The sequence below is a fragment of the Oryx dammah genome, unplaced genomic scaffold, assembly GCF_014754425.2.
Source record: "Oryx dammah isolate SB20612 unplaced genomic scaffold, SCBI_Odam_1.1 HiC_scaffold_25, whole genome shotgun sequence".
Lineage (NCBI taxonomy): Eukaryota > Metazoa > Chordata > Mammalia > Artiodactyla > Bovidae > Oryx > Oryx dammah.
In genome coordinates, this window is record NW_024070209.1 from 104733794 (window position 1) to 104744729 (window position 10936).

At 65.9% G+C, this 10936-nt stretch overlaps 2 protein-coding genes across 4 annotated transcripts in view; both read right to left on the reverse strand.

Annotated features, from left to right (window-relative positions):
- Positions 1–339, reverse strand: part of NPDC1 (neural proliferation, differentiation and control 1) — a 6181-nt gene extending 5842 nt beyond the window's left edge. Inside the window, exon 1 of one of the 2 annotated variants that reach the window (XM_040225609.1) lies at positions 96–339. In XM_040225609.1, coding sequence (XP_040081543.1) covers positions 96–207 — 112 coding nt within the window. In that variant the 5' untranslated portion in view covers positions 208–339. The remainder of the gene's footprint in view (positions 1–95) is intronic. The other variant, XM_040225608.1, reaches the window with a different exon arrangement.
- Positions 340–2006: 1667 nt separating this feature from the next.
- On the reverse strand, positions 2007–7536 carry ENTPD2 (ectonucleoside triphosphate diphosphohydrolase 2). Of its 2 annotated transcripts, none has more exons than XM_040225596.1 (9): positions 7355–7536; positions 5918–6035; positions 5181–5331; positions 4828–4987; positions 4521–4748; positions 3870–4124; positions 3665–3784; positions 2687–2752; positions 2007–2583 (listed from the first exon to the last, which is right to left on the reverse strand). In XM_040225596.1, the coding sequence occupies exons 1-9, from the start codon at positions 7469–7471 to the stop codon at positions 2380–2382; spliced, it is 1419 nt and encodes a 472-aa protein (XP_040081530.1). In that variant the 5' UTR covers positions 7472–7536; the 3' UTR covers positions 2007–2379. The 2 variants fall into 2 exon arrangements, with proteins under 2 accessions (XP_040081530.1, XP_040081529.1); XM_040225595.1 differs by having other exon boundaries at positions 2687–2821.
- Positions 7537–10936: the final 3400 nt, after the last annotated feature.

The window sequence follows — 10936 nt, forward strand, 5'->3', positions numbered from 1 at the left end:
GGGGAGGGTGAGCGCGGCGCCGCGCGGCCGAAGCCCCACCCGGCGACCCCCGACCCCGGGGCGCCCCGCAGCCGGCTGCCCAGCGCGTCGCTCACCGGAGCGGCCGGCGGCCGCACCGCGCAAGGCCGCGCCGAGGACGAGGCCGGACAGCAGCAGCCGCAGGAGCCGCAGGTGCCGCGGGGAGGGCGGGGGCACAGGCGTCGCCATCCTTCAGCGCCGCGGCCGGGGCAGCATGGCACCGCGCGGCCCGGGGCTGGGCGCGCGGTCGGGGCGCCAGGGGAGGCGGCGGCGAGGAGGGGGCGGAGGCCGGAGGCGGACGCCGAGGAAAACAGGCGGCGGCGGCGCTGACGCTGCGGCAGAGGATCCGGGCGGGGGCGGCGAGGGCGCCGAGTCGGAGTGCGCCTGCGCGCCCCACCTGCGGAGGCGGGACCGCTGTCAGGCTGCGCCCCCTCGGATTCCGAGCCCCTCCTCGGCCCCCGAGCCAGCCCTCCGGGCGCCTCAGTCTCTGCGACCTCTGCAGCCTGGACCTTCTCCAGGCGGGGCACTGGTTGGGGCTGGGTCCCCTGGGATGCGCTTCCCCAGCCGGTCCTTCTCGGGCTGATAACTCCCACCCACCCCCAGCCACCCTCCTGGAGCGGAGGATCCGCCTGGGTCTGGAGGGACATTAGGCGCACACAGCTGGGCAGGCGCACGGGGACGCGCAGGTGTGCCCGGAGGCCGACCGGGCATTCAGACACGCGGCAAAGGCACACCCAGGCGCGCAGGACTAGCCCGGCCGCTCCCGGTGAGGCCACCAGGGGGCAAGAGTGGCCTGGAACTGCTGCTGACAGCCGGCTGGGAGCTGTCCACGGTGCCCAGGTGACAGCCTTTTAGCTCCGGGATGCCCACGACGGCAAGCACCGGGGTGCACCCCTAACCCCACCTACTGCCTCCTGGGAGCGCAGCCTCCGCGTCCCACCTGGAAACCTCCCAGGCTCCCGTCCCTGAGATATCAGGGCGGCCTTCCCCCCGCCCCCACCTCCGCCTTCAGTGCTCCTCTCGGCTCTGAGTCTCGGAACTCCGAAGACGGGGCTGGTGGCCCACAGGTTTGTGAAATGCTCAGAATCTGGCAGACGTGTGTGTGGGGGGTGTGCGGGGGTGGGGGGCGGTGTGTGCGGTGTGTGTGTGAGCAGAACAAGGACCGCCCCCGTCCCCTACGAGGCACTGATTAGACAGAAATAGTGTCAGAGCTCACTTCCCAGAAAGTGGGGGAGGGGGGCGGAGAGATGCAGGCAAGACCACGCCTGCCCACTCGGGGGAGACAGGGCCTGGGGAGGGGCTGCCCGAGCGGCAGGTGGAGTCTGTGTGGATTGTGCGGCTTGGCCAGAGCCAGGCTCTCTGCGAGGCTCATCCTCCTGAGCAAGGGGGCCCTTCGTCCCTCCTGGCCCTGGCTCCCCCCAACAGCACCCGCCTCCTGTGGAGGGTTTGCCCCCTCCTTCCCCCGCCCTCCCTCAGCGTCTTGAGCACCGCCTGCGAGGCCTGCGGGCCCAGTCATGTCCATGGGATTTTCCCAGGCACGCATATGGAGCGGGTTGCCTTTTCCTTCTCCAGGGAATCCTCCCAGCCAAGGGATTGAACCCACGTCTCCCACACCTCCTGCACTGCAGGCTGAGCCGCCAGGGAAGCCCCCTTGAGCACTGCCTGCAACTTAGGCCATCGCTGGGCCCACTCACTCCCTCGTCTGCCATCCCCACCCCACCCGGGCCAACCTGAGACCAGGGCCCAGGCTCCAGTCTGGCAGGAGTCTCAGGGGCTCTGTTTTAGAGCAGCCAGCTGACAGCTACTCCAGGCCACAGTGGTGCAGCAAGGGACCCGGGTCTGCTCTCCCCTAGCCTGAGCCCAGAGAGGAAGGAAGTAGGAAGAGCCAGGGTCCTCCCCTAGGACCAGAGCAGGGCCTGTGCAGCCAACGCAGCTCGGGTGGGGAGGGAGGCGACAGAGAGGCCCCGCCCCGTGGACATTCTCTCCACTGCTCTATGAAAATCCTTTTATTGACTATTAAAAAATGTGTACAAGTAGGCCCTGGGCTGTGACCGTGACCCGCCCCCAATATCCAATCCTGGGGTGGGAGGGGGCCCTCAGAACTCCACTCCCGGAGACCCGACTCTGCTTTCACAGGCTAAGGACCCCCACCCTCAGTAAGAGGGGGAGCAGGAGGCCTGGAGGTGAGACCAAGGCTGGAGTTGGGGGGGGTGCTGGGTTCCCTTCCCTTTGCCCGTCCCAGCCAGATGTCGGCGTGGGCACTGAGTCTTGATCCTGTGCTGCATTAGGGACAGAGATGTTGGTGGCGGGGTGGGGTGAGGGATGAGGGGATATAGAGATGGGGGGGCTTCGCGCTGGCCCCTAGATGGTGCTGGCCGACTTGGTGGAGCGCGCCTGGTGCAGCAGGAGGGCCAACGCGGCCAGGAGCATGGCGGCGAAGAGCAGGAGGAGGACGACCCAGGAGCTGAAGTCTGTGCCTTTGCGCAGCCCAGGAGGGTCAGCGGGGATCAGGTTGGTCAGGTTCAGCATGTAACCAAGCGCCCAGCCGACTGCAGTGTCCCCGGCCTGCCGGGCCGCAGGTACGGCCTGAGCTTCTGCGCAGCCAGGGCGGCCCCGGCCCTCCGCACCCCGGCCCGGGCGGCCCCGCCCCTCCGCTCCCGGTTCCCACCTTCTTCTGGAAGGTCACGTCTCTGAAGGAGCGCTCGTCGAAGCCGTATCCGCGGCTCAGCAGCTGCTGCACGAACATCGCCCCCGCACAGTAGTCGGGCAGGCGGGCCTGGTCGTCCGGCGCCCGAGCCTGCAGCTGGAATGCAAGTGGGAGACTAGGGCCAGCGACCACCCGGAGCTCTCTGCCCCACCAGACACAGAAACGCAGCGCGGGGCTGCAGGTCCCAGAAAGAAGCAGGCAGGGCTCTCCCCTGGGGAGGAGCAGCGTGACCTCTGGATGGCAGCAGCGCGGTGCCTGTGAGGTTGTCGGCCAGGGAACAGCGGCATGGCCCCCTGGGAACGGGGGCTGCAGCGGGCTTGGAGAGATCAGGGGAGCAGAAGCTCCCGGCTTGGCCCCGGGCCCTGGGCTTGCCTCCTGAGCCCACTTCCGCACCTCCCCAAGTCTGCCTGGGACTAGACACAGAGAGGGCAGGAAGAGCCTCACAGACACGCCCGTGTTTCTCAGGAATCACCCCCTCCTCCGCGGGCCCAGACCCCTCCATCTTACTCCACCTGGGACCAGCACAGCTGTTTTCCACTCCTGACTCCCCCAAGCCCTGCCTGTTCTACCCGCTGAGCCTCCCCGGGTCCTTCTGCTTCTCCCCGGGCTGTCTGTTCTCTCCCACGCTCTCCCAGCCACACTCTTCCCTGCCCTGTCCACTGCACACTCCCTGCTGCCCCGGGGCCTTTGCACTGGCTGTCCCCGCCGCCCTCCAGATCCTGGATCTAGGATCAGGCTTCAGAGAGGCTTCTGCATTCCCATCTCCTCTGACTGCTGGGCTCCTGGCTGTAGTCTGGCCACTTTTCAAGTCTGACTGGCAGTGTATCCCCACACCCCTCTACTCACAGAGCAAAAGAAAGATCGGGAGGCCTGACGCTGGCTGGCAGAAACCCAGCCCCACCCTGCACAGCCCTGGTGGAATGGGGGGGCAGGCCTCACCTCACTCCATGTCTGGTTGCAGACGGTGACCACAGCCACGTCTAGCTGCTGCAGAGTTGCCACGGGCAGCCCCATCACCGTTCTCAGGAAGTCCATCGTGTAGAAGAAAGCAGAGAAGGCCTGAAACGTGGGTGCAGTCACACTGAGACCAGACCCCAGGCACCTCAGGGCACGGGCCCCCCACCTTCCTGTCCTCTGGACTCACGATAAACTTCCCAGCCACAGGGGGCTGGAAGACGCCATTGAAGGAGCATCCGGAGAAGCGGCAGGAGGAGGAGTTAAAGAGCTGGGAGACGAGGCCGCGGCAGAGGGCAGGGTCGCTGCTGCCCGCCAGGCTGACCCTGGTGCTCCTGTTGAAGGCCCGGGGCTGCTGGGCGGCGGTGCAGGGCGACTCGAAGACTTCCCGGAGCATCACGTGAGTGGAATAGCCCTGCGGCCAGCAGGGGTGGGAACCGTGGGTCTGGGGAATGACAAGGGTGCTCGTCAGTCCCGCTCCGAGCGTTACCAGCCACCCCTGCCCTAGGACCCTGGGAGGGCCTCCTCAGAGGACAGAGTTTCTTCTGAATGCATGAGCTATCCATGGCTCCCCCTCGCTTGCTGGACAAAACCCAAAGCGCTTGGCCAGGCAGTCCAGGTCCTCTGAGAGCTGGCCCCAGCCCTCCTTACTCTCGAGGTCCACCCCCAGCCTCTGGGTCTTTGCTCATGCTGGACTCTCGCCCACCTGTCCTTCCAGCTGATCCAAGCACGACTTGGGTTCCTGGAGGAGCCTACTCTGGCCACCCTTCAGGCTCTGCTCTGGGCCCTTGGCCCCCATCTTCCCTGAGCCCTACTTCCAGGACAACTCAGTAGAGGATACCTGGAGCGCACTGGCTAGCAGCCTTCGCAGGACCTGGTCACGGCCGTAGCAGAGGAAGCTGTGAGTATACACTCGGTACCACTGGCCGTAGAGCCGGAGCTGAACCTCGTTGGCCGGATCCTCTGCGGGGCTGGCTGTCTCGAAGGTGATCTGTGTGGAGGCGCCCCCCAGGTCCATGGCCCCCAGCGTCCCCTTCCTTGGCCGGAACCACCGGCCCACCCAGCCGTACTGTGGGAAGTAGAGGTTGGGGTCAGCCAGTGGGTGGGTGCCCACACCCCTGGCTCATCGGGCTGGCCACCGGGCCCACCTTGATGAAGTTTTCCAGCAAGTAGTTGGCGGTCACCCAGCCAAACACACCCTCATCCTGGCCTGAGAGGATGCGGGCACCGCGGAAGTCAAAGGGGTACTGGGTCAGCGTCTGCGTCACAGCAGCGAGCACACTGGCTGAAGCCTCTGGACTGGTCAGGCTGTGATAACAGGGAGGACTTCAGAGTCCTCCCCAGGTGGCTGTGATCCTGCTCCTGGGCTGCTCAGGGTCTGCCCAGCCAGCTGAGGGGCCCCAGCCCCGGGCTGCAGCTGGGGGTGTGCAGGGCCCACCCCGGGCTCAGGCTGTCATGGTCCCCAGGGCCAGGAGGTCAGCGGACAGCGCAGGACACTCACTTGAGCAGGCGCATGCCCGCTGTGGCTCCCAGGTAGAGGGGCGTGCCCGCCTGTCTCTCCTTGGGCACGTCCCGAAGTGCCTGGTTCAGGCATTCCACAAGGCTCTGCCCGGCTCCAGAAGGGTTGTCAGCATAGCTAGAGATGCCCCCACCTGGAAGGAGCAGCAGGAGGGGCCTGGTGGGCACCTCTAGGTGGTCCACAGGCCAGCAGGACTGGGGGCGTTTGTGCTCCCAAGCCAGGCGGCAGCTTAGACCAAATCTCCCAGCTTAAATGATCAGAGACGCCGGCTCAGAGATCAAAGGGCTGCCTGTGGCCAGCCACGGTCTGCGAGCCGCCACCTGCCCAGCAGGTGTGCACACAGGTGCTCGGACAAAGCACTGGGGGTGCCCGCCCAGCCCGGCCTCCCCAGGGGCCTGCCTGGGTGTGCCCACCAGCTCCTCGGGACCCCTCCCGCTCTGCCTGGGATGTAGAGGCAATCTTGGGCCAGGCAAGGCCCAAACCTTCCCGATGTTCCCTGGGGCTTCTTTTCTAGGGACTGTCCACAGCCCTTCCGAGGCCCAGGGACGCGGCCTCTGTCTGGGAGGGACCCTGCAGCTCCTGCCCAGAGTGGCCCCCTGGCGCCAAGCAGAGGGGTCTGCTGGCCCAAGTCTGCAGAAGCTGAGACCAGGGAGGGCTCCCGAGGCCCCACAGTGAGTGGGCATGCAGGCCGGGGCGTCCAGCGCTCAGGGGACTCTCACCTCGCACGTCGCAGGAGCTGTGCTGCCCCACGACCCCTGTGCCGTTCTCTTTGTCCGCGGGCCACTCGTAGATGAACATGGACGTGTGGGAGGAGCCCGCGTCCAGGACGATGCCATACTGCGGGTGGGGTGGGGGTCAGCCTTAGGAGTGGGGCAGGGCGTGACGCCATGCCCTGTGGCTCTCTCAGCTATCTGGCCCACCCTGCCCGACCCTGTGTCCAGACTGGAAGCTTCAGAATGAAGTTCTGAGGCTCCGAGAAGGCTGGGGACAACCGCGGGGACACAGCTTGGTGGGCAGAGATAGGGGTGGGGGTGGTGGGCCATCGGCCGTGCCCCCGCTGACTGCAGGAGCCTCCTGAGGGGCGCGGTCAGAGTCAGGCATCGGGGGCCACCCTGGGAGCCCTGGCCGGGGGCCTGAGGTCCTCAGGCTGCAGCAAGAGCCCCTCAGACCGGCCCTTCCTTCCCGCCCTCTGTCCCATCTCTCTGATCTCTGCCCCATCTGAGAATGTGAAATAGAAGCCCCAGGGAAGCCAGGACCAAGGCTGACCACTGGCCAATGAGCAGAGGCCCCATCCCTGGGCCTCAAGGGCAGGGCCAGGGGGGCGCTGTCCTGCAGAGCTGCTGGACCACCGCAGGGGCCTTTCCTGCAGGTTGGAAGATGACAGCACCCAGCTTGCCAGAGCCACTTTCCCCGCACCTGCCCCGGGGGCCTGCATTCCAGCAAGGGGAGCCTGCTGGGGAGCCTGCTGGAGTCCCTGGAACTCCAGGAGCGGAGCCGGCAAGCGGCCCGCCCTGCCCCACCCCAGCCGGGGCTCTCCCCTGGCAACAGCGCATTCACCCTGCATCTACATTCCCGGCGTCTGGGGCTCCAGGCACCCGCTGTCCACCCGGGCACCAGACTGGCCCTCAGTGCAGTAGAGGGTTAACGGAGCCCAGGCTCCCGGAGGTCCAGTCTGGCGGGGGCGGGTGGGGGAATCAGGCCCAGTCAGTTCCAACTTTTTTTTGGACGGGCCAGGGCTGCCCCCACACCGTGAGAGCCAGCGGCGAGGTTGGGGAGGGGTCCCTGGGCCCAGCGCCTGTCGCACCCCATCTTGGCCAAACCCCGAGGGAGGCCGAGTGTGCTGGGGGCGCGAGCCCGGCCACGTCCTGGGCGCCCTGGGGTGCGGAGAGACTCCCCGTTGGCCGCTCCGAGACAGCTCCGTGGCGGGCGCAGCGAGCAGAGATCCTGGCACTTCGGCCTCCGGCACTGCATCCCCCGGAAGCAACGCTGCAGCGCCCTGGGCCAGGGCCGGAGCTCGGCTGAGGGGCCCGGACCCCACCCCGCCGGGCCGGCTGGGGAGCTCCCGGGGTCCCCGCTGGCACACGGGCGCAGCCGGGCCCGGCTCGGTCCGAGCCCCCGTGGACTGCGCCGGGCTGCCCGGGAGCTTGAGCGTGCACCTTGAGGGCGGGCGGCTCCCGGATGTCGCGGGTGGGGACGCACAGCAGCAGGAGGCCGGCGAGGCCGGCGGCGGCCAGCAGCAGCGGCGGCAGCAGCGACAGCGCCTTCCCGGCCATGGGTGCGCAGGCGGGCCTGGCGTGCACGGCGCGGCGGCGGGGAGCCAGGAGGCTGAGCGAGGTCGGGGGACCGTGGGGTTGGCACCCGGGGCGGGGACCGGTCAGCCGAGGCCACGCCCACGGCGGGACGGCCCGCCCACCTCCAGCCCGCCCAGAGCGCAGGTGAGTCTCGGTTGCTGAGTCACCCGCGCCGCCCCTCTCGGCGCCCGGGCCGCAGCCCAGGAGCCCTGCTCGCTGCCCCCTTTCCCCTTCCTGTCTGCTCTGCCCTAGAGTCATCCCTCCTGACCGGACCCCCCACCCCAACCTCTAAGAGCCTGCCAGCCACTCTGGGCTGCTGGGCACTCGAGCAGGACCAAGAGAACGCCCTGCCCTCTCCGGCCTTGGCCTGGGGTACTCCTGGGCACGCTTCTTTGGAGGGTCGTGCTTCTGGAGAGCCGGCTCTCCCCTGGCCTGATCCTGAAGGAAGGAGGCACTACCAGCTACAGGAACCACGTGGGCTTCCGGCTGGGTTCCTGTAGGGGAGGGCCAACCTGCCTGCGGTGCCCACTCAGTCCTGGGCTCATGGCAGGGCACTGTGCCAGTCAAGCCCCAGCACGCTGTGCTGACCCAGGCTGGGCCTGCCTGCCCTGGAGGTGCTGAGAGCTGAGAGCTGAGGGCCAAGCAGAGGGAAGCCAGACCTACTTCACACAGTTCCAAGGAGACTGGTGAGGGTGCAGGCAGAGAGCAGAGCAGGGAGCCCACTGTCCCACGGGGCCTGGAGACAGGAGGCCCTGCTCAGGGGCCCGGGGCCCCACCACCGATCCCACCCAGCGCAGGGCCCGCGCCCAGGGGCCCAGAAGCCTGGACTGGGAGGAGCGGCCTCTGCATAGGAGGCCTCATCCCGCTGGGGGGAGGGGAGAGGGGCTGCAGGCCGGCCGGTGGGCACACTGGGGTGGACAGGTGCTCAACTGGCCGAAGCCCCGGCTCTGTCCCTGCGCCCCACGACACATCTGGTCGCCGAGCTTTGAATCCCTGTGCCACCCTGCGTGCCAGCCCGGCCAAGGGCCACCCCCACTTTGCGCAAAATGGGGATTCCCACAGCAGAGAACTATGTGGCAAGACCACCCCGGAGTGCCAGCAACAGGGGTGGGCGGGGAGAGGACCCAGAAGGACAGCCTTTGATGGGCACAGGGTCTGGGGCAGTGGCGCGGCCGGCTGGAACTGGACGGGACAATCAGGCTCGCCGGGCCGGCTGCCCAGGCTGAGGGTCTGGTGTCTCAGGCCCAGCAATGCAGCCTTGTTTCCAGCTCCGGACCCAGCGGGAAGGGTGGGAGTCCCGGGACCTCGCTTGGCCTCCCCAAAGCTTCCTGGCTGGGGCCAGCAGAGAGTCACTGGGTGCGGCCGGCTCAGGGCTCCAGGCCCCGGATTCCCGCCAGCTCCCCCCACCCCTCCCACCCCAGGCCCTTTCTTCCTCCACCCCGGAAGGTTCAGAGGAGGGAGAGGCTGGCAGTTCAGGCTGAAAAGGAAGAGACAAAGGCAGCCCGGAGGGAGCCTGGCAGACACTGGTGTGCCGGCCTGCCCTGGCCCGACAGCCCTCGAGGCCCGAGTGGAGGGGGCCGCGGGGACGCAGGCCTGTCCCCCGTGCTCACGCCAAGGGCCCAGACCAGCCTGGGGAGAGCCGACGGGAGGAAGTGGGGCACGGAACAGGCACGGCGAGACGGGAACGGGGTCAGGGGCCGGGCGGGTTCCTTCGACCACGACCACCGGACTCTGGCAGGCGGGCTCGGGGGCAGGTGACAGGGAGGCCCTGGCACGGGCCCACCGGGCGGGAGGCGGCTCCGGCCTCCTCCGGGAACCTCGGCGGGGGTGGGGCTCCAGATGTTTTGCACATGCTTGGCCCTGGCTCCAGGCAGAGGAACGCGGCTGCAGAGAGGTGCCAGGAGAGGCCCGGGGGGGGGGGGGGGCCTGCAACCCACCCCGCTCGCAGGACCCAGACCTCCCAGGGAGGGGGTCCCGGAGGTCAAGGCTCCACTGCCCCTGCCTCCATCTCCTCGTGGGAAGCCACCACATCCTGTGGCTGAAACTCCTCGCCACTCACTGTGCTCGAGAAGTCACTCAGCACATGTTTGCCGCGACCCTTCTGAGGACCAGGCGCCCCAGACTGTGTGCACAGTGAGCAAGGGCGCTGTGCGGGGAGGACCCGCTGCCTGTCCGGGGAGGGGTGCCTCGCAAGGCACCGCAGACACAGGGCAGGTGCAGCCCCCGGGCCTCTGGAGGAGTCCTGTTCGGGGGGTGGCTGGCGTATCACAGAGCCCTGACCGCCCGACCTGCCCCGCCCTCTGTGCTGGTGACTCCCTTGCTTTTGTTTATAGCTTTCCACCCCTCAACGCATCTCTAAATAATCTATTGTGCTGTTTTTCCTGTTTTTTTTTTTTTTTTTTTGATGTGCTGGAATGCTCTTCTGGAATTAGCTTCTTCCACTGCCTTTGGAGTTTTGAGATTCCTAACGCTAACGCGTGAAGCACTGTCTTCGGGTACGAGTGTTGGGAACCTCACATTTCATAGTGAGTGTGTTCGTGGTCCTGGCGTCAGGCTGCTTTCACTAAGATTGCTGCTACACACACTTGCACACGAGCCTTTCCCTGGGGGAAATCTTAGGGGCCGGGGACCAGAGCACACGTGTGTTCAACGTCACCCGCCAACACATCTGGTTTACAGCAAGGCGGCGCCACCTGGCGATCTCAAGGGCACACGTCACTGTTTTGGTTGGTACTCTGCACCTCTTGGATTTAAAAAAAAACACTTTATTTGGCTATGTCAGATCTCAGTTGCAGCACTGTCATGGGGGGTCTTCCATTGTGGCTCATGGACTCTGGTTGAAGCAAGTGGGCTTCAGGAGCTGCAGTCCATGGGCTTAGTTGCCCCAAGGCAGGAGGGGTCTTTGTTCCCAGACCAGGGATCAAACCTGCGTCCCCAGCATTGCAGGGCGGATTCATAAGCATTCAGCGGCCAGGTCTCTCCAGGGACATCCCCCTGCAACTCTAGGGTTTTTGAGATGCTGGCGAGAAAGAAATCTCTTTGAGCTTTTCATGCTGTTTCATCAGTTACTAGAGAAGCCGAGTCTTTCCTGTGTTCCGTGAAGCATCCGTTTGAATCTTTAGTTCAGTTTCCGGGGATGGTTGTCTTTTCCTTGCTAATTTGCACGGCTTTTATGTACACTCTGGCCTTGAGCTCTTTGCGGTGAAATCATGGAAGCTCTTGACTAGTCCAACGTGTCTGTTTTCTGCTCTATCCTTTGTGCCTTTTGGGTCTGCCATGAGGGGTTTATCCACAGCTAGTGGGTTGGTGTAATCTTGTTTAAAATTTCCTGTTACTGTCTGCTGTATTCCTATGGCATTTGTTGTTATTTCTGTTTTTTTTTTTAATTCCTAACATCATTTTGTTTGTTTTATGTCTTTTATTCTTCACTAATCTAGGCAGATGTTT